Source organism: Microcebus murinus, chromosome 25 (assembly GCF_040939455.1).
Source record: "Microcebus murinus isolate Inina chromosome 25, M.murinus_Inina_mat1.0, whole genome shotgun sequence".
Lineage (NCBI taxonomy): Eukaryota > Metazoa > Chordata > Mammalia > Primates > Cheirogaleidae > Microcebus > Microcebus murinus.
The window spans coordinates 944,581-967,704 of NC_134128.1; the positions used below are offsets into that span (position 1 = coordinate 944,581).

General features: G+C 39.0%; 1 protein-coding gene across 1 annotated transcript in view; it reads left to right on the forward strand.

Annotated features, from left to right (window-relative positions):
- KIF5B (kinesin family member 5B) overlaps positions 1 to 15,349 on the forward strand; it is a 55,805-nt gene extending 40,456 nt beyond the window's left edge. Inside the window, exons 16-26 of the mRNA XM_075997511.1 lie at positions 734 to 922; positions 1,524 to 1,641; positions 2,177 to 2,238; positions 2,337 to 2,446; positions 3,244 to 3,345; positions 4,956 to 5,016; positions 5,126 to 5,197; positions 5,374 to 5,478; positions 6,410 to 6,626; positions 7,150 to 7,300; positions 12,898 to 15,349. Coding sequence (XP_075853626.1) covers positions 734 to 922; positions 1,524 to 1,641; positions 2,177 to 2,238; positions 2,337 to 2,446; positions 3,244 to 3,345; positions 4,956 to 5,016; positions 5,126 to 5,197; positions 5,374 to 5,478; positions 6,410 to 6,626; positions 7,150 to 7,280 — 1,167 coding nt within the window. The 3' untranslated portion in view covers positions 7,281 to 7,300; positions 12,898 to 15,349. The remainder of the gene's footprint in view (positions 1 to 733; positions 923 to 1,523; positions 1,642 to 2,176; positions 2,239 to 2,336; positions 2,447 to 3,243; positions 3,346 to 4,955; positions 5,017 to 5,125; positions 5,198 to 5,373; positions 5,479 to 6,409; positions 6,627 to 7,149; positions 7,301 to 12,897) is intronic.
- The last annotated feature ends 7,775 nt before the right edge of the window (positions 15,350 to 23,124 follow it).

Genomic DNA, 23,124 nt, shown 5'->3' on the forward strand with positions numbered 1-23,124 from the left:
TAGATTATAAATATATATATATATTTTTTTTTGGTGCTAATATAAGTGGCACTGTGTTTTTTTGGATTTTTTGTGGGGTTTTTTTTTTTTTTTTTGAGACAGGGTCTTGCTCTGTTGCCCAGGTTGGAGTGCAGTGGCACGATCATAACTCACTGCAGCCTTAAACTCCCGGACTCAAGTGATCCTCCCACCTCAGCCCCACAAAGTGCTGGGATTACAAGCGTGAGCCACCATGTTGGCTGGCACTGTGTTTTTAATTTTGAATTCCAGTTGTTCGTTGTTGGTATGTAGGAAGTGGTTGACTTTACTGAAGAGGTCTTGTAAGGAGGAAATAATGAATTTACTGAAGAGATCTTGTAAGGAGGAAATATAAAAATTGAAAGAGGCAGAATTCATCAGTTTGGGTTTTTTTTCTCTTCTTTTAAATTTTTTTTATCTTTTTTCTTTATTTTTTTTCATCCTCTAGCCCAGTTAACATCAGTTTGTTTTTATTTTTTTAGGTATACATTTATTTTCCTTGTAGGCATATATTAACATTATGTTTTTAAAAGTAAGCTCTGTTTGTTTACCCGTTATTGAAAAGAGTAATGAAAGAAAAAATAAATTCCAGACTTCCTATGGACTTTGAGTCATATTACAATATATTTTATTTTGTTATAAGATTTTAAAGTCTAGATGGAAGACACTCTGAACATGTTGGGCTTTAATTTTTTATTTTACTTTTTTCTCGCAGCAACCTGAGGGAACTGGCATGATAGATGAAGAGTTCACTGTTGCAAGGCTCTACATTAGCAAAATGAAGTCAGAAGTAAAAACAATGGTGAAACGTTGCAAACAGTTAGAAAGTACACAAACTGAGAGCAACCAAAAAATGGAAGAAAATGAAAAGGAGTTAGCAGCGTGTCAGCTTCGTATCTCTCAAGTATGTTACATTACAAATTTTCTTCGTGTTTTCAACCATCCACATATAAATTTTATTTATTATAAAAGTTTTCATAAAAATGAGCTTCTGTAGGTTATTTTGAGTAACAAAATAAAAAGGCTAATTTAGTTGCCTTTCCTTATCTAGCTACAATATAATAACTTGGATGATTTAACTGGGTTATATATAGAAATTTACTAGAAAGATGTGACTGATGCTGCCTATTGAAGATTCTAGAAGAATTCCAGTATGGGCAGAACTGCAAGGGACCAGTTTTCTGGCTTTCACAAATGAACTAATGGGGCCATTCATCAAAATAGGAATTTCACAGGGAGGGGGGGAGGGTTACGTTGGTTGAAGATAACTATAAGAATATTATTTCATATTTCAGTCTTCAGTGCCTTAGTTTGCAAGTGGTATAAGCTATACAGATGGCCATTTAATTTATTAAATTCTTTAACATTTTAAATCTGGTTCCTGAACATTTTAGGTTTAAGTATCTTCAAGTTATCATATAGTCAGATATATCAATAAATATTCTTAACACAATATGTGCATGAGATTTTTTTTCCATTTCATATCAGTATATTTTTTCCAAAAGCATGAAGCCAAAATCAAGTCACTGACTGAATACCTTCAGAATGTGGAACAAAAGAAAAGACAGCTGGAAGAATCTGTCGATTCCCTCAGTGAAGAACTAGTCCAGCTTCGAGCACAAGGTATTAGCTTCCAACTATTTACGAGTTATGCATTAATTCCTTCTTTTAATGTGTAATTGTAATAAGCTTACGTTCACACTGATGGAGAATAGTAGGAATGTGTATAACTTGGAATGGTAAGCAAATCATACATTTTAATGTTGCTTTAGAACATATTGTTTAAGATTGTGTTTGAATGTGAAAATCGCCAATCTGGAAATTTCCCACAGTTAGGAAGGGGGCTGTGTGTGTAAATCTTAACACGGGATTTAGAAGCTACCTCGTTTCCCTACCATGCCCCTTATCCCATATGTTCTGGGATTAGGCAAAGAAAATACATAAAAGAATCCATAATATTGACACAAGGGATATGACTAAGTGTGCTAGTCACCATGTCATTGAGCTAAGAGAGCAAGATTTACTTTTTGACATTTGGATAAATTTAAAGTCAAGTAGTACTAAGGACCATACTTCATAAAATCCTTTTGCTCGTCGGTTTATGTGAGGAAACTTAAGACTTATTTCACTCTTCTGTTTTCTCTCCTTACCCAAACAGAGAAAGTACATGAAATGGAAAAGGAACACTTAAATAAGGTTCAGACTGCAAATGAAGTTAAGGCAAGTATGATGTTGCATTGGACTCTAATGACTTTAGTCCATTATTATTAATTTTTATTAGTCTGGCTTTAATATCCCTTTTCTCTTCAAAATTTTAGCAAGCTGTTGAACAACAGATCCAGAGCCACAGAGAAACTCATCAAAAACAAATCAGTAGTTTGCGAGATGAAGTAGAGGCAAAAGAAAAACTTATTACTGATCTTCAAGAGTAAGTATTATACTTTTCTTTTAGATATTAGAAACTGAGAAAGATGGACTATTTAGACAGTAGGAAATAATAGGTTGCTGATGGACAGTATGTCCTTATGAGAAACCTGTAGTTTTCATTGAAATTACAATTTTTGACTTGGAAATAAAGAATTTTTTCATTTATGAATAAAACTTAGGAGTTCATGTCAAATAATTGAAAAATTTTCTGAGTTCTTTTAACCTAAATATTCACTGAAAAGAAAAAAAAGAACTTATTGTTATAAGTAGATAACATAGTCTCCTCCAGATCATTTACTTTTTTATTTAAAAGTTTCTTAACTGAGAAAAATTTTATTCAAAATTGTGGGTTTTAAAAGTTTTTTTTCCAATGGAAGTTGTCACGTTAATTTATCTAGAAGACATTTGCCTTCTGTAATCATGTGCACATACATAGAATTTATAAAAATTGGAGCCTGTGACAATTTGAGTAGGAACCAGAGGAGAGTATCAAAACAACAAAAATGATGAAGTTTGGGTCATGGGTCTTATTACTACCTAATAGAAGGAGGGGTAAGGATTCAGGAAGGTAAAAGACATAGCAGAATAAAATCATGATTTCAAACCAAAATATGAAAAATACTGTATGGCTGAAAGTAATCAGGCCCCCTCCCAGTCTTCTCCCATGGGGGACAAGAAAACAAAGGAGGCCTTGGTGTTTGAAAAATGAGATTATAGATTTTAAGAGTTTGAAGCATTTTAACTACAAAATTCAGAAAGCTATGATGTTGATAATGTATTATGATTTTTTTCTTTCAGCCAAAACCAGAAAATGATGTTAGAGCAGGAACGTCTAAGAGTAGAACATGAGAAGTTGAAAGCTACAGATCAGGAAAAGAGTAGAAAACTACATGAACTTACGTGAGTAATTGTTGTGCTTAAAGTTTAAAAATAAAAACTAAATTAGAGGATTGTAAGCATTAGCCTTGGATATATCCAGTAGGTACATTTTAACTTCGTATGGACTAAAACAGCAGTCCCTAACCTTTTTGGCAGCACGGATGGGTTACATGGAAGACAGCTTTCCCACTGACTGAGAGTGGGGCTCCTGCGGTGATGCACACGGTCGGGAGCAGCTGTATAGATGAAACTTCACTCACTTGCCTGCTGCTCCCCTGCTGTCTGGACCCCTAGTCCCCATGTTTCATGAAAGACAATTTTTCCACAGATAGGGGTAGGGAGCTCTGCAGCCTGGTCCCTAACAGGCTGAGACTAGTACCAGGGTTTGGGGACTTCAGGGCTAAAGGGTGTTTTTCTTAAATCCTCTGGGTTTGATTTGTATCTAAATACTTGCAATATATGCTTCTATTTTAGTGAAAGCAAGGTCTTATATTTCATTGGTTGTCAAGATTTAAATTCCTATCTTGGCAGCCTACTTGGTGTTTTGCCATATTCCTTTGGGATCCATCATAAAAATCAGCCTAAAATATGACATTAGTAATTTAGAAGATTTTCAGGATTTATCACAAAAACTGAATTTTTGTCAAATTTGATCTTGTATAAAAAGAACATTATTGTTTTAGCCTTGCCTTTTGAACATAGGTTTTCACTGTTTACTCATTCTCATTTACTGAGTCAGTACTTGGTTTTCTAGAATCTGAGCAGATAGAATACTCATGATTATAATTTTTCATATCCCTTGAATTTGTGAGACAGTTTGTAAATGATTTGCTATTATTGGGATAGTTAGACCAGCAGGACCAGTTTAGAATTGATGTTATAAGGATTATGCTGAATTGCAGTTATAATTTTATATAGAATGATTTTAATGTAAAATATTTTCATCTTTGACAATTTATAATCTCTATAATTCCCAGTTAATCAGTATCATTTCGCCAGGTATGGTGGCTCACACCTGTAATCCTAGCACTTTGGGAGGCCGAGGCGAGAAGATTGCTTGAGTCAGGAGTTGAAGGCCAGCCTGAGCAAGAGTGAGACCCTGTCTCTACTAAAAATAGAAAAATTAGCTGGGCATGGTGGTGTGTGCCTGTAGTCTCAGCTACTCAGGATGCTGAGGCAAGAGGATCACCTGAACACAGGACTTTTAGGTTGCTGTGAGCTAGGTTGACACCACAGCACATTAGCCCAGATGACAGAATAAGACTCCATCTCAAAACAAACAAACAAAAAGAACTCAGTATCGTTTTGGATAAATAGCAATAGATACTATATGTGGCATTTTTAAATATATAAATTAGAACCATGTCTTAATGTTTGAATTGTGCCACATTTTATTTCATCTCTTCCTATAAAATGGAGATTTTTTTGGTAATAAACTAGATTTAGAAGGAGATTACAGGGCATAAAAATTTCTTGAAAGGCAATACAGGTAAACTATTTAAAAATAAGCATCTTTCATGTATTTAAATTATTGATCCTTTCAGCTAAAGTATTCAACTCTTATGCTAAATAAAACTAGAATTTTATGGAATCAAAGTTGAAAATATACATATATATTCTTCCATTGATAGGGTCATGCAAGATAGACGAGAACAAGCAAGACAAGACTTGAAGGGTTTGGAAGAGACAGTGGTAAGAAAAACATGAAAATAAATAGGATGGGGGAATATTTTGTGGGTTTCTTTCAGTTGTCCTAAATTTGAAGTCTGAATGCCAAAAATATTGCTGTTCTTAATTCAAGGCAAAAGAACTTCAGACTTTACATAACTTGCGCAAGCTCTTTGTTCAGGACCTGGCTACCAGAGTTAAAAAGGTAATGTAACTATACTAAAGGGTGGGTATTTGTATAAATGGCACATACTGCCTGTAATTCTATGTTTTCATAAATGAAATAATTTTACATTGTCATGTCAATTTTTGTATAGTCAAGCTTAGATCTTTTTTGATCTTCAAATTTTTTTATAGTATTCATCAACCTTCTTTTATCAGAGTGCCGAGATTGATTCTGATGATACTGGAGGCAGTGCTGCTCAGAAGCAAAAAATCTCCTTTCTGGAAAATAATCTTGAACAACTCACTAAAGTGCACAAACAGGTAATAAAGAGTATATTTTGTGATAGCTGCAACATTGTAAGAATCAAAAATTGAGTGGTAAGTATTTTAATCTTTTAGAGTTCTAAGGAATTTTTATACCTGAATCTATTTCACTATTTTATCAAGCAATTATATACAAATACCACCAGTAACTTTTAGAGGAGTTAATATTTTTAACAACCTTATTATCCAAAAGAGCAATAAAAACATGCATTCTTATTTTCTCTTTAGGGTTTCAAGAGCATCCATTTTCTTGATTTATTCATAGTAATTTTTAAATCTCTGGCAGACAAGTCTTTGCAGTTAAAATACAGTCTTTTTTGGGAAGTCCTTTTACACTTAATGCCCAGTGTATAAAATACATGATGAGGCATTTCAGTTTTTCTTTTAAATAATGCTTACTAGGTTTTTGTTTGTTTGTTTTGTTTCGTTTTGCTTATTCTTTATTACTATTTGTGAATGATTTACGTTACTGATAAACTTTCTTAACACACTTGACTCTTGTATGTCTTTGTTAATGTAAACCCACTGTTTGCACTAGAGTAAGGTTAAAGACATTTTAGCTCTTCAGCACTTACTAAGGGGCTTGCTAAGTTTGTTTACTGTGTACTTAGTTTATATGAAGGGATATTCATTCCCTAGATTGGTTATCTGGTCGAAGAAACCTAGGACTATGTTGTAATTTGTTGTCTTTGCCTAGCAGGGGAAAGAACAATCCACCTTAACAAATTAAATTATATCTTTGTAAGAAATATGTGTATGTATGATATGGATGGGTGGGTGTATTTTCAGCATGTTTCTGCCCAAATTAAATTAGCTAAATTAAAAACTTTTGGTAGCAATTCTTTTCTGAAGAGCAGTTATGAAATGTTCAGACTTTCTTAAATCCTCTTGTTAAAGCTAGAATCCTGTTTTCTTTGTGTACCTTTAGTTGGTACGTGATAATGCAGATCTTCGCTGTGAACTTCCTAAATTGGAAAAGCGACTTCGAGCTACAGCCGAGAGAGTGAAAGCTTTGGAGTCAGCACTGAAGGAAGCCAAAGAAAATGCATCTCGTGATCGCAAACGTTATCAGCAAGAAGTTGATCGCATAAAGGAAGCAGTCAGGTCAAAGAATATGGCCAGAAGAGGGCATTCTGCACAGATTGGTTAGTAGAACACATTAAAACCTGTACTCCTTGCTCAGTTTGAATGCTTTCTTTTAGTTGAAAACATCTGAATTTTATGAGTTGTCAGGGTGTGTCTGTCTCTATTTTCTAACTTACCAAAGAGTGGCCCTGTTGGGAAGGAAAAAAGAAATTGAGAAATAACCACATTAACAGGACAAGAAGATAAATAAGAACTAGAGACATAAACAAGAATGGTCAAGGAGAGGAGAAACCATACAGCCATATTGTTAAAGCAAAGGAAAGAATTGCAAGAAAGTAAGTCATCAGTTATTTCATGTTTCAGAATAATCATTGGTGCAGGAAAAAAGATTTTTAAGAGGCTAAGGATTTTATAGGTCCTGGAAAAAAGGATGTACCTGAAAAGAAAAAGAGAGAAACAAAAGGAAAGAAAAACAAAACATTTGGCTATTTGGGGTGAATAAAGAGAGGAGCCCTAGGCCATCAGTCATTGCAGTCATGTGTTAAGCTCATTTCTAAAGTCAGCCTTTGTCTTTCATACTAGCTAAACCTATTCGTCCTGGGCAGCATCCAGCAGCTTCTCCAACTCATCCAAGCGCAATTCGTGGAGGAGGTGCATTCGTTCAGAACAGCCAGCCAGTGGCAGTACGAGGTGGAGGAGGCAAACAAGCGTAAATATTTACATATACACACAGGTTTGTCATTTCCATCTGGATTTTCATAGGTATATGTGGAAGAGTTGAGCTATTGATTCTTACATAGGTTTTTGGACTTTTTTGATTCTCAAATTGGTGTCATAATTTTTTTAAATATAAGTGATTATGAAAGTAACTTAGAGCCAGGCACAGTGGCTCATGCCATAGTGGCTCACACCTATAATCGTAGCACTCTGGGAGGCCAAGATAGGAGAATTGCTTTAGGTTAGGAGTTCAAGACCAGCTTGAGCAAGAGCGAGAGACCCTCATCTCTACAAAATGTAGAAAAATTTGCTGAGCATGGTGGCACGTGCCTCTAGTCCCAGCTATTTGGGAGGCTGAGGCAGGAGGATCACTTGAGCCCAAGAGTTGGAGGTTGCAGTCAACTGTGATGACACCACTGCATTTTAGGGGGAGGGGGACAGTGAGACTCTGTCTCCAAAAAAAAAAAGTAACTTAACATGACTGCTTCTAGTGCTTTTTATAGTTAAGATCATCCTATATTACTATAGTAATTTTTATTACTATAGTAAAACTATTACTATAGTAATTACTGTATATTAACATTTCTGTTACTGTTTATAAATCTAACATTTTGGATCATTTGTAATAGCTTTTGGTATTCTGTCTAATGGATGGATATACCATGGCTTATAGCCATTGCTTTTTACTGGACATTCAATTACATTAATTTTTCCCATATTTGAGATTTCTGTATATGAAATTTGAAATGTGAAACATTTTTTATATTCCCTCACCTTTTAGATTTTTTCCAGAAGATTCCCAGAAATGGAATCCCAAGGAGGTGTGAACATTTTTCAGGCTCTTGCTACATGTTACCACATTGCTTTCTAGAAAGACAGCACCAAATTGCATATTAGCCAAAGATACTGTTTTGTTGCATCTTTGCCAGCATTGAGCATTAATCGATTTTCTGTTTCCAATTTAATTGGCCAGAAATAGCATCTTATTCATTATTATTGAAATTGGATTTTTAAATATATTTATTGGCCCATTTATGTTTTGGGTTTTTTTTAATGAATTATCTCTCTGTATCCTTTTTACCTATTGTGGGTGATTTTTCTAACCGATTTCTGAGTTTTATTTGTTTATTTTTAATTATACAAGTAAAATCTCTTCCTTCTATTCTTTTTTCTTTTTTGTATGAATCTCTTCCTTCTAGGGGATAAAAAATATCACAAAGTAGGCCAGGCACAGTGGTTCACACACGTTAATCCTAGCACCTCTGGAGGCCAAGACAGGAGGATCACTTGAGCCCAGGAGTGCAAGACCAGCCTGAACAACGTACTGAGACCCTGTCTCAACAACAACAAAAAAATTTTTTTTTAATTAGCCTGGTGTGGTGGCGCACGCCTATAGTCCCGGCTACAAGAGAGGCTGAGATGGGAGGATTGCTTGAGCCTAGCAGTTCGGGGTTACAGTGAGCCATGATTGAGATACTGCACTCCAGCCTGGACAACAGAGCGGATCTGATCTTTAAAATATGAATAAATAAACTTAGCAATACATCCTGAACATTTTCTTCTACAACATGATTGATTGATTAATAGCTACCTAATGTTTCATCATATTGTGGAAACTCAAATTTTAATGCTTCAGGAAGTCCCAAATGTGTAGGTGTTTTGGAAATGAAAAATGCCAGATAAATATACAATGGTTAACTGTTACTGTTTCTGACAAATACTAAAACCAGTTTATTTTAATCTTCCTTACTTTTACTTTGACAGTTTGTATAACACTGCTTCTAAATTTTTTTTTTTTTGAGACAGAGTCTCGCTCTGTTGCCCATTCTAGAGTGCTGTGGCGTCAGCCTAGCTCACAGCAACCTCAAACTCCTGGGCTCAAGCAATCCTCCTGCCTCAGCCTCCCAAGTAGCTGGGACTACAGACATGTGCTGCCATGCCCAGCTAATTTTTTTCCTATATATTTTTAGTTGGCCAATTCATTTCTTTCTATTTTTTTAGTAGAGTCGGGGTTTCACTCTTGGTCAGGCTGGTTTTGAACTCCTGACCTTGAGCGATCCACCTCCCAGAGTGCTAGGATTACAGGCATGAGCCACCATGCCCGGCCTCTGCCTCTAAATTTGAGTAGAGAATTAAATGATATTTTGTAGGATTCACATTTCCAACAATTTAGTATAATACTTTGTTCAGACAGTATAGGATTTAAAAGGGCATGGACTTTGGAGTTCCATCTAAGTTTAAATCCTGGATTTTCTACTTTACTTTTATGAACTTGAGCAAGTAACTTTTTAAGAGTTAGTTTCTTTCTCATTTTGACTCCTTTTTTTTTTTTGGAGACAGAATCTTGGTCTATTGCCGGGTCTAGAGTGCCGTGGTGTCAGTCTAGCTCACAGCAACCTCAAACTCCTGGGCTCAAGCGATCCTCCTGCCTCAGCCTCCCGAGTAGCTGGGACTACAGGCACACACCACCATATCCAGCTAATTTTAATAGAGATGGAGTCTCACTCTTTGCTCAGGCTGGTCTCCAACTCCTTGACCTCAGTGATCATTGTGCATGGTCCTTTTAAAATATTTTTAGCATAAAAATAAATTGTGGGCTCATGACTTAACTATTCAATGAATCTCCAAAACATAGCATTTTTCTGTATAGCCACAATATTATCATGCCTGACAAAATAATATTTTTAATATTATTGAATATCAATCTATATTCAGATTTCTCTATTTTTTTTTTTTTTTTGAGACAGAGTCTTGCTTTGTTGCCTAGGCTAGAGTGAGTGCCGTGGCGTCAGCCTACCTCACAGCAACCTCAAACTCCTGGGCTCAAGCGATCCTTCTGTCTCAGCCTCCCAAGTAGCTAGGACTACAGGCATGCGCCACCATGCCTGGCTAATTTTTTCTATATATTTTAGTTGGCCAATTAATTTCTTTCTATTTATAGTAGAGACGGGGTCTCGCTCTTGCTCAGGCTGGTTTTGAACTCCCGACCTCGAGCAATCCGCCCGCCTCGGCCTCCCAGAGAGCTAGGATTACAGGCGTGAGCCACTACGCCCGGCCTCTCTATGTTTTTAAATGTCCTGATTTGTGTAAACCAGAGTACAATCGAGTACTGCTGTTTACATTTGTTTTTTGTTTTTTTTTTTTTTTTTTTTTTATTTTTTTTGAGACAGAGTCTCGCTTTGTTGCCCAGGCTAGAGTGAGTGCCGTGGCGTCAGCCTAGCTCACAGCAACCTCAAACTCCTGGGCTCGAGTGATCCTTCTGCCTCAGCCTCCCGGGTAGCTGGGACTACAGGCATGCGCCACCATGCCCGGCTAATTTTTTTTTTTATATATATATATCAGTTGGCCAATTAATTTCTTTCTATTTATAGTAGAGACGGGGTCTCGCTCTTGCTCAGGCTGGTTTTGAACTCCTGACCTTGAGCAATCCGCCCGCCTCGGCCTCCCAAGAGCTAGGATTACAGGCGTGAGCCACAGCGCCCGGCCTTACATTTGTTTTTAATGCAAATCCCTTAAGTCTCTTTTAATCTAGAATAACCCCCCCTTTAACTAACATTGACTTATTAAAGAGACTAGGTCAGTTATCTTGAGTGTATGCCACCCTCTGAATATGTCTGATTGATCGCTTTTATGTGTAGTTGCCTTGTTCTTCTGTTTCTTCTATTCCCTATATTATATATTGAAAAATAAATTAAAAGTTGATTAGATAATGAGTATAAACATTTTTGATGAGACTATGTTGGAGGTAATATTTGCTTAATATTGGGTCACATCAGTAGATAATAAGATAGCTGATTTTCCTGGCTATTAGAGATGGCCTCTGTGTTTTTTCTCTTGTGACTAATAACTTTTTGATGCCCCTTTTATTAATAAAATGTAAGTCTTTTTTTTTTTTTTTTTTTTTTACCAGGGTCTCAACTATATTGCCCAGGCTGGTCTTGAACTGCTAGGCTGGCTCAAACGATCTTCCTCAGTCTCCCAAGTAGCTGGGACTACAGGCATGCACCAGTCACTGGAAATCATTCTTTTTTTTTTTTTGAGACTGAGTCTCTCACTCTGTTGCCCCAGCTAGACTGCTGTGGCGTCAACCTAGCTCACAGCAACCTCAAATTCCTGGGCTTAAGCGATCCTCCTGCCTCAGCCTCCTGAGTAGCTGGGACTACAGGCGACTACATCCCCGGCTAATTTTTTATATTTTTGGTAAAGATGGGGTCTTGCTCTTGCTCAGGCTGGTCTCGAACTCCTGAGCTCAAACGATCCACCCTCCTCGGCCTCCCAGAGTGCTAGGATTACAGACGTCAGTCACTGCACCCGGCCTGGAAATCATTCTTGAGAATTACACAAGTTAAGATGTTACACAGCACACAGTATTATGTAGATGCAAGCTGCCTTTTTATACGTTTCTGGAACTGGGAGCTACGCAAGGGGATTTTCAAAGTATATGTACCCATAAAAGTTTATCCTTTTTTGGATATTTTTCTCATGTTAAAATTTATATGTAAACTTTGAATTCATATCTCATTTGCAGAGAGGATAGACCATGGCCTTTGTTAAATATAGCTGATAGTGACAGTACTTTAGTTTAGTTGTGGAATCTGTCTGTAGTCACAGCTACTCGGGAGGCTGAGGCAGGAGGATCGCTTGAGCCCAGGAGTTTGAGGCTGCTATGAACTAGGCTGATGCCACTGCACTATAGCCCGGGCAACAGAGAGAGACTCTGTCTCAGGAAAAAAAAAGAAAAAAATAGCTGAACCAGCTAAACTAGGTTTTCAGACTTGAAAATTATAATATGAAAGTATAATTATTTACAGGTTTGTTTCATTGCTGGTCCAAAGGATAGCAGGTCTTACTTTTAAAATTCTTCAATCAATCTTAAACCATGATTGGGAAATACAATCTACTTATGTGATAAATTGTCTAAAAGTTAAATTCTTTGCAGGAAATTTTTGTTAAGAAAAACATTTCCAAACACTGGGTTTATTTTTAGAAAGGATTACAATGTGTGAATAATACTGATACCTTTAGTTCCCAGTTCTTCTGGCTTGCATAATAGTTTAACAGGTTGAGTTTTTCTAAATGCATAGGTAAATAGGCAGTTAATACAAGGATGGCTTCAGGTAACAACTATAGGAATTCTTTCACTGGTTTTTTTCCCTATTCTTCCACTGTTTTTCACCTTTACTTTGTAACTACTAATTGCAAGTTGTCCTTGGTTTAAGAATGTTACTGACCAGTCTGCTGGTTAAAAGATTAGCCTTTTTCTTTTTAAACAAATATAATTAATGTATCAGCTCACCCATGGCTTTATTACGGAGAATAAAAACATATTAAGGACTAGCCTCCTTTTTTTTAAAATTAATTAATTAATTTATTTTAGCCTCCTTTAAACACTGTACTTGCTCATAAGTAGTTCTTAGTAGAAGAGGTAAATAAAAGGAGAAGAAATCAAATCATTTCTTTAATTTTGGGGAAAGTGGTCAGAGCTATTAGCTAGAAGGTTTGTAAACTATTGGGATATTTTATTTACTTGTTTCGTTCTTCTTCATAATTATCTCAAGCATGAGTTTTGTAAAACTAAATGTATTCTCTCTTTGTGTTTTCTCCCATTTTCAGGTGTTGAAAAGCACCCAAAGTATGAAGAGGACATGGTATCAAAGAGTCATTCAATGACTAACCTCTACCCCCTTGGGGTTGTAGAATTATAACTTTTTTTTAAATGTATAAATTATACCTGGCCTGTACAGCTGTTTCCCGCCCACTCTTCTTGTAAACTCTGCTGCTTCCCAACACAACTAGCATGCAGTTTTGGCATCTTAGGAGGGGAAAATGACAGTTTACAACTGTGGCCCTATTTATTACACAGTTTGTCTTTCTTGTCTTAAATTTAGTCTGTGCCAAGTTAACCATACCTTATAGGAATCTCAGTTTAAATCACTTAGCTGCTACTGCTTCTTCTTTTTCTTTTCCTATTAAAATGTCTTCCCTTTTTTTTTTTTTTTTTTTTTTTAGGGTAAGGTAAATGGAACATTTAGGTTAAGTGTCTTAAATTTTGCCACTTATAACACTACATGCCCACAAAATATATCAGGTCAGTACTGTATTTTAAAATCCCTTGAAATGATATCAGGGCTAAAATTATTTGTGTCATTTCTGAAGTTTGCTTCTGAAAACTATTGTTTGAGCACTGAAACCTTACAGCTGCCTAATTAGGCATTTGAGACTGAGCAAGGCTACTTAATTGTTATCTCATGAAAAGTCTATTGCTGAGTTGTTTTGAATAGAAATATTTTACAATATCAAAAGCAGATCTCAGTTTAAGAGAGTTTGGAAAAGGAATTGTAATTCTCTTCTTTCTGATTCTGTATTCAACAGCTTGATGGAATGAAAATACCCTGCTTAGTTGTGAGCCTGCTAGCTGATATAAGAATTAGATACTAATTTTTCATCTTTAATTAATGTAGTGAAATGAATTAAGATATTATAGGAATAAACATAATTTTATCTTATTAGTACTTTATTGGCTGATCTAAATTTACAGCCTATGGAAATTGAGAAAAGTATGAAGAAATAGGGCAGATACATGGTGGATTTTTTAAAAATTTGTAGATAAATTTTGGTCTCAAATCCCTGAGATGTTTTTTACCTGCTACACTAAATCATACACTATAATTTATTTATTTTAGTCTAAAAATAGCAAATTGTTTGCAAGTCGCTAATCCTCAAATTATTTTGTTGACTATAGCCCATAATTTTGTAGTCAGTACTAAAAGTGTACCTATTTTTACCACTTTTTCCTCAGATGATTAAGTCAGCAGTTTATTTTAGGAAAGTATAAAAGTAATAGGGAAAGAGATTTCAATATTTGCTTCATTAGAGGTGGGTGGGGGGTGACTGCAACTGTATTAGCAGAAATACGCAGAGAATGGGGATTTAAGGTTATTCGGTCAGTAGAGAAACTTGGAAAACTATGTGTTAAGATCTGGCTGGCAGAATTAACTTTTTGAAAAAGTTTTATACACAGATATTTGTATTATTAAATTTGGAGCCATGGTCAGAAGACTCAGATCATAATTGGCTTATTTTTCTATTTCCTTAACTATTGTAATTTCCACTTTTATAATAATTTTGATTTTTAAAAGATAAATTTATTTATTTATTTTTTTAACAGTTGATCTTTGCTGTTGTAGTGTGCAACCTCTACAATGATTATGTTGCCTTAGGATTGATCAAAAGAAACACTCCAAAAATTGAGATGAAATCTTGGTGTGCAGCAAGATACAAGTAATACAATAAACAAAAAAAAGTGCTGCAGCTTCTTTATGATGATAGTATTCTAAATGGAGAAACATTTGGCTGCATTCACATAGACACATTTTGTTTTCACATGAAAACTTGCTGCTTTGGCAATATTCATAAATGAAGCAAAATTTTTTTCTCTTTTGTCTGAATATGTTAGTTCATTCTTATAAGATGTATAATGGGTATTGGTGCTGTATAACAAATAGTGAATTGTAACTAGCATGTGATTCAGAGTATACAGTATCTTAATGGTTCTTTTCTATTTATAATTTCAAACTTTCTTAAAGTGTACCAAGAATTTCATAAATTTGTTTTCTGCGAACTGCTCTTTTTGCTGTGGTAGGTCATTAAACACAGCACTTATACTCTTATAAATGAAAACATCTGATCATCTAGAATATTGACCTTACTTCAATTTGCAGTGTCTTTTTGACTGGATATATTAATATTCCTCTGAATGGTATTGATAAATGGTTCAGAAGAGAAACTCAATGAAATAAGAGAATAATATTTATTCATGGTGATCAATTAAATTATTTGCCTAACTTAAGAAACTACTATGCATAACTCTCGGTTTGTGCTTAATTCAACTCATTTGACATGAGGTTACAGAAGAGAGTCTGAGTCTACCTGTGGAATATGTTGGTTTATTTTCAGTGCTTGAAGACACATTCAGAGATACTTGGTTTGGGAAGACGCCATATAAGTTAACCTGCATGCTGTAAATGTGTTGTATGTTTAAATAAAGAGGAAAATTTTTTTGAAATGTAGTGGCTTTCTTAAAACGTATTTGATGAAGAACTGGGTAGCCTTCTGTTTTGATAGAATAGTGACTGATACATTTTTTTTTTTTTTTTTTGAGACAGTCTCGCTTTGTTGCCTAGGCTAGAATGAGTGCCGTGGCATCAGCCTAGCTCACAGCAACCTCAAACTCCTGGGCTCAAGCAATCCTTCTGCCTCAGCCTCCCAAGTGGCTGGGACTACAGGCATGCGCCACCATGCCCGGCTAATTTTTTCTATATATATTATTTGGCCAATTAATTTCTTTCTATTTATAGTAGAGACGAGGTCTCGCTCTTGCTCAGGCTGGTTTCGAACTCCTGACCTCGAGCAATCCGCCCGCCTTGGCCTCCCAGAGAGCTAGGATTACAGGCGTGAGCCACCACGCCCGGCCTAGTGACTGATACATTATTACATTCGTGGATATTGTGTTTCCCAATGTGTTGGCAGGCTTTTGGACAGGAGGTATTAAGTATGTAGGCTGAAGAGGTAGAAATGAATTAACAGTCTCACCTGTTATTTATTTTTATTTCAAAATACTAATTAAGAGGATACAAGTGTTTTTGTTACATGGATACCTTGTATAATTTAAGTCAGGCTTTTTGGTGTGCCCATCACCAGAACAGTGTTCATTGTACCCAGTGGGTATGTTTTTAATCCCACACCCTCTTCTGGTTTGCTCCTCTTCACCTGTTATTTTACTTTAGTGTTGTAGTCTGCATTATTTAAGTCTGATTATTTTATTAACCAGTATAAGAAGAGTACTGTTAAAGTGTGTTTTTCAGGCCGGGCGCGGTGGCTCACGCCTGTAATCCTAGCTCTCTGGGAGGCCGAGGCGGGCGGATTGCTCGAGGTCAGGAGTTTGAAACCAGCCTGAGCAAGAGCGAGACCCCGTCTCTACTATAAATAGAAAGAAATGAATTGGCCAACTAAAAATATATAGGAAAAATATTAGCCGGGCATGGTGGCACATGCCTGTAGTCCCAGCTACTTGGGAGGCTGAGGCAGCAGGATTGCTTGAGCCCAGGAGTTTGAGGTTGCTGTGAGCTAGGCTGACGCCACAGCACTCACTCTAGCCTAGGCAACAAAGCGAGACTCTGTCTCAAAAAAAAAAAAAAAAAAAAAAGTTTGTTTTTCAGATACTGAAAAAAGACTTACTAAATTCAAGTGGTGATCATGTCTTTTTTGTTGGGGGTGTTTTATATCTTTTTAAAATATCATGGGAACATTTAATCGTACATAAAAGTGGACAATACATAATGAAACCCCAAGTAACAGTCATTCAGTCTCAACAATTAATCAATTCATGGCTAATCTAGTTTAATCCATCGTCCACTCATGCCCCTCCCAATATTATTTTGAAGCATTCCCACAGAACATATGCTTCTTTTATAAATATTTCAATAAGTAGATAAAAATACATACTTAAAACAGAAGTACCATTACCACATCAAAAAGTTAATAATTTCATAATAAATTCACATTTTAGTTCTTACAGGTAATGTTTCAAATCAAAAGTCCATGTATTGCAAAGAGTCCCGATCCACGTTATCTCTGTTTTTTTCTTTGCAATTAATTTATGAAGAAAACAAGTTATTTGCATTGTAGAGTTTCCCACATTTTGCTGATCACATCCCTTTGATATCAGCATATTCCTCTGGCTTTTGTGTCTCCTGTAAATTTGTTTTGGATCCACAGACTTATTCAGATTCAGATATTTATTGTGTTTTGTTGGGGGACAGTATTACTTACCAGGTGGTATTCTTCCATCAGTGGCACATAAGGTCCAGTTGTCTCATTGGATTATTGGCATTAATGATCAATGCCTAGATCCATCAGTTGGGGGTTACATACACAATGGCAGTTTTCTATTAATAATTATATCATCCTCTATTTGTTAACTGCAATAGAGAAACTTTCCCTCTTATGCTATTTGGTTACCCAGTGATGTAGTTTGTAAGGAAAGATAGGACTCTTTCCCCTTTTATGCAAGTTTGAAAATAATGAGTTACTTCACTGTCATCTACCAATGGTTACCAGGTAGTTGTACATTTCGTTTTTGTTTTTTGTTATTTTATTTTAAGCGTGCTCTGTAAGCCTGCAAATCACTTTTTCTTTTCCTGGAGAAATTTGAATGGAAACAGGGTTTTTTACCAACTAAAAAGGAAAAAAAAAAATCACAGCATATCTAAGGAATGGGACGCAAAAGGAATAAAGAAGTTTATCAAGTAAAGAAACCAGTTTGGATTTAGGTACAGGCAGGCAAACATAAGAGGATGGACATGAATATATTATCATAATTGATATAGCCAGAGAAATTACTGTTTCTTATTATAATCAGGTGCTTGTGCAATAGAGAACTCCTTTAGGGGTTCTACCACTTTATATTTTTTTGAGACAGAGTCTCACTTTGTTGCCCAGGCTAGAGTGAGTGCTGTGGGGTCAGCCTAGCTCACAGCAACCTCAAACTCCTGGGGTCAAGCAATCCTGCCTCAGCCTCCCAAGTAGCTAAGATTACGGGCATGCGCCACCATGCCCGGCTAATTTTTTCTCTATATATATTAGTTGGCCAATTAATTTCTTTCTATGTATAGTAGAGACAGGGTCTCCATCTTGCTCAGGCTGGTCTGGAACTCCTGACCTTGAGCAATCCGCCTGCCTTGGCCTCCCAGAGTACTAGGATCACAGATGTGAGCCACCACACCCAGCTGGTTCTACCACTTTTGAGGCAATGGTCATTAAAAACAGAACCACCAAATCATTAGATTAATCAGAATCTGTATTCTATCTAGTTGCAGAATTCTACAACTGCAGCCAAGAGGCATTTACATTGCTTTTTGGGCAAAGAGCAGGCAGTAACTTTCTTCACTTTGGTTCAAGGGGTAATTATTTTTCATATTCAAATATAATTGGTTAGGGGGAAGAAAATTACATAAAGAAATGGTTGCTGCTGGTACCAGTCATACTGAAACTGTTACAAGAGATGGAGGAGGGAATCCTTCCTAATTCATTGTACAAAGCCAGTATGAGTATCTTCCAGCTACTCGGGAGGCTGAGGCAGGAGGATTGCTTGAGCCCAGGAGTTTGAGGTTGCTGTGAGCTAGGCTGACGCCACGGCACTCACTCTAGCCTGGGCAACAAAGTGAAACTCTGTCTCAAAAGAAAGAGAAAGAAAGAAGGAACTACAGAGCCAGTTGTGGTGGCTCACACCTATAAGCCCAGCACTTTGGGAGGCTGAAGCAGGAGGATTGCTTGAGGCCAGGAGTTTGAGACCAGCCTGGGCAACATTGTGAGACCCTGTCTCTACAAAGAAAAATACAAACCAATCACTGATGAACACAGATGCAAAAATCCTGAACAAAAATACTAGCAAACTGAATCCAATGGCACATCAAAAAGATAATACACCATGATCAAGTGGATTTTATCCCAAGGATAAGGGTGGTTCAACATATGCAAGTCAGTAAATGTGATTCACCAACATAAGCAAAATGTAAAACGAAAATCATATCATTATAGATGCAGAAAATGTATTTGATTAAATGCAGCATGCTTTGTGATAACAATTCCTCAACAAACTAGGCATAAAAGGAATGTTTTCTACAATTTTCTCTAATTTTCTGCAGTTTGAATATAATATGCCTAGGTATCGATATTTTTTTGGTATCATCCTACTTAGTCTTCTCTGGGCTTCCTGGATCTATAGTTTGAGATCTGTCAATTTGGGGAAGTTCTCAGTTGTGATTGCTTCAAAATATTTTTTTCCTTTCTCCAATTTTGGATATTCGATCCCATCTTTTTTCATTCTTTTTTTCTCTTTGCAATTCAGTTGTGGAAGTTTCTCTTGACATAACTTCAAGCACACTGATTCTTTTCCTCAGCCTTGTCCATTCTATTGATGAGCCCATCCACAGCATTCTTCATTTTTGTTAGTGTTTTTTATTCTAGCATTTTCTTTTGATTCGTAGAGTTTGCACTTCTCTGCTTACATTACCCATCTGTTCTTGCATGTTGTCCACATTTTTCCATTAGAAATCTTAGCATATTAGTCATAGTTATTTTAAATACCTGGTCTGAAGATAACTAAAATCTCTGCCATTGTCTGAGTGTGGTTCTGATGCTTGCTCTGTCTCTTCAATGTCTTGTGATTTTTTGCTGAAAGCTGGACATAATGTACTGGGTAAAAGGAACTCAGTTCTGGCTCCAGCACTGGGCCTATTAGTTCTTAAAATCATCTGGGCTTCTGCTCCAGTAAGCTTTGATTCTCTGTATTCACCTGTCTCCACTTTTGGGGACAGTGGTTTGCCCTGTGACCTCAATTCTCTGATCTAAGAAGAGCTGTTGATTTTCTTCTCAGCTTTTTCTTGTGGGATGGGAATAATGACTTCCAAACTATGTTGGACTGGAAACCAGAAGTCTGCCCTTGCCACTGTCCCTCAAGACTACACTGGAGTGAGGCTGCCATCCATATATGGCTTGAATCCATATCCCAAGCCAACTCATCCAGGAAAGAAACTTGGGCTTTTTCCTCCAACAGCTCATCACAGTGGGCCCCCACATGCTGGAGGTGTGCGTTGAGCAAGCAGAGCTGTTGCAGCAGTGGGGGCGAGGCCGGGGTCTGGCAGGCTGCTCTTACAGCTGGCTTGTGCCCTCTGGTCTTGCCCATGCTTGCTCCTGGACATACTATTGACCTTTTCACATGGCAGGTTTGACAAAACCCTGCTCTTGATGGCAGTTCCAAGTGCACGGTCACTAGGTTCTGTGGGAAAATGTGGACATAGGTGCTCCATCTCTATTAGGGTCCAGAACTAGAAATTATTTTCTCAAAAGCATAGAATTCACTGCAGATGTCATGGCCTTGCTCCAGAACCTCAGGAGCTCCCGTTGTGATTTGCCATTGGGCGTCATCACAGCCACACTCGGCATCTTTTCCCACCACCATTACTAATGCCTCTAGTGACAGGGCTGCTTACACCTCCACTGTGTTTGCTGCACAGCCCTTTCCTAGTCTAGACTCCACCTAAAACCAGCAGCATTTATATCCGCTGGTACAAGGGCAGGCCAGTATTGCTGGGTGTGGAATACGCTGTTACCAGAACCCAGAGGCACGCCAGGCTTTTTGCTTCATGTAGGAGCAACAAGAAGCAAGGATTTGTCTTTTACTATTCTTTGGAAAGATATTTTGGCACACCCTGACTACTGGATTCATAAAAATCCTATTGCTGTGGATGGTGCCTGAGTCTTCATAAGGTTTATCCCCTATACTCTAGACCAGGTGTCTTGACAGGGCCTCCAGCTTGCTAGCCCCTTTGGGCTCATCTAGCTCCATGAGCTTAACGGTGAGATGCCCAAATATCTTCAGACCATATTACAGCAGAGAGTTAATGTAGCCCCAGGGCAAAATTGTACGCTACGTTGATTCTGAACAGAGGTTTCTGTTTGGCCATCGTTACTATACGGGATGGCCTGTATCCCACAGGCCAAAGATGTGACGTCAGGGTTCACACCAATTGCTGAGTATGTCATTTTGAGTTACATGTACAGAAACAAGGAAATAGTGAACACCAGATGGATACACAAGAACACATGCAGTTTTTATTTCTTTTTCTTTTTTTTCTTTGTATTAGAGACAAGCTCTCACTCTGTCGCCCAGACACAGTGGTGAGATCACAGTGGTGAGATCACAGCTCACTGTAGCCTCCAACTCCTGGGCTCAAGGATCCTCCTGCCTCAACCTCCCAAGTAGCTGGGACTACAAGTGCCTGTCACTATGCCCAGCTAATTTTTTAAAAAATGTTTTTGTAGAGACTGTGTCTTGTGTTGCCCAGGCTGAGAGTGCAGGTGTAATGTGAGCACTTGCATGTGACCTGTACATTTATACCTCGGCCGGCACTCCCTGCCCCAACGTGCTCCCGCCACGATGATGCTTCAGGAGGCCGTCAACTCAGACCTTGGATCCAACGGCCCTCAAAATAGTTGGGTGTTCCCCTTTCTCCAGTTTCTGGTGACCTGAGTAAATGGCCATAATTCTTTTGGGGGTGGGACTGGGGGAGTTGTGGTCTGTGCTTGCTTTGTTGTTGCAAGGTCCTTTCTTCTGGGGACCCAATCCGATGACTCCTGAAGTCAGGTTCCAGTGCAGTCATCAGGGGGGGCCCTAATCCAAAATGACTAGTGCCCTCATGTGGGGAAGTTTGGACACAGAGCCATGCATGGAGGAAAGATGTTATGAAGAGACAAAGGGAGAAGATGGCCATCTACAGGCTGAGAGAGGCCTGGAACAGAACCTTCCCTCACAGCCCTCAGAAGGAGTCCATCCTGCCAAGACCTTAATTTTGGACTTGTAGCCTCCAGAACTGTAAGACAATCAAGTTCTGTTGTTTGAGCCAGCCAGCCTGTTTCTCACATCAGCCCTCGCCAACTGGCACAATTGCCTGCTCTGTGGTAATGGCGCAGGGCCCTCTGATTTTCCCCCTTTGCATTGTCAAGTGCAAGAGAAAGGGGCATCTTTTCTTGGCTCTGGCATGCTTCAGTTGGCTGTTTCATATTTCTATCTGGTTGTCAGTGGCACAGTGGGGGCTATCCAGTGGGGCTCAGCCCCAGCTGGGATCCAGAGCCCAAATCCCTCGGAGCCCTGGCCCCAGACTGCGACTGCTTCTCCTGAAGTCTGACCCCCTCTGAGCCTGGCCCTCAGCCGCAGCTCACAGACGGCCTGGAGACAGACGTGTTTCCACTTGCCAGAGGCGGCTGCACTCCCTGCCCGTCTCCTGCAGGAGGGCGCCAGCCTCGCCCGCCCACGCCCCAGCAGTGTGTTTCCTTCTTGCCAGTCCCAGCCATGCGCCCCGCTGGCCAGGGTCGGCCTGATGCACCCACAGGTGCACGGTCGCCAGGCCGCTTGCCTGGCGACTGTGCTCAGCTCTCACCTGGGGCAGTCCAGCAAACTGCCACCTGAGTGGTGGGCTGTGACCACACCTTCTCCAGCCGGCTCTGCGTCCTGACCTGGGGCAGGAGAGCCCTTTCCGAGTTTATTCCAACCTCAGTTTCTCTTCCTTAGCCATCGGGTACCCTTTACCGTTCTCTGCATCCATTTACAGGTGATCCTCTTGGACCTTGACTGACACGGAGGGTAATTTGAAAGTACAGACTTAAATAATTTATTTACTCAAATAAATATTCAGAATATTTAAAACCAGCCCTTTCCTCCTACTTGGCTATCTATACACTGGCGGCCAGGGTTACGCGCTCAGCCAGGAGATGAGAAGCCTCTTCTGTAAGAACTCTGACGGCTGATAGATACCAGGGGTTCCCCAGGAAGCGGAGGCCCACAGCCAGCAAAGCCCGCTCCCACGCACGGCCGCTCCCACGCACGGCCGCTCCCACGCACCAGCGGCTCCCACTTACGGCCGCTCCCACTTACGGCCGCTCCCACTTACGGCCGCTCCCACGCACGGCCGCTCCCACGCACGGCCGCTCCCACTTACGACCGCTCCCACGCACCGGCGGCTCCCACTTACGGCCGCTCCCACTTACGGCCGCTCCCACGCACCGGCGGCTCCCACTTACGGCCGCTCCCACTTACGGCCGCTCCCACTTACGACCGCTCCCACGCACCGGCGGCTCCCACTTACGGCCGCTCCCACTTACGGCCGCTCCCACGCACCGGCGGCTCCCACTTACGGCCGCTCCCACGCACGGCCGCTCCCACGCACCGGCGGCTCCCACTTACGGCCGCTCCCACTTACGGCCGCTCCCACTTACGACCGC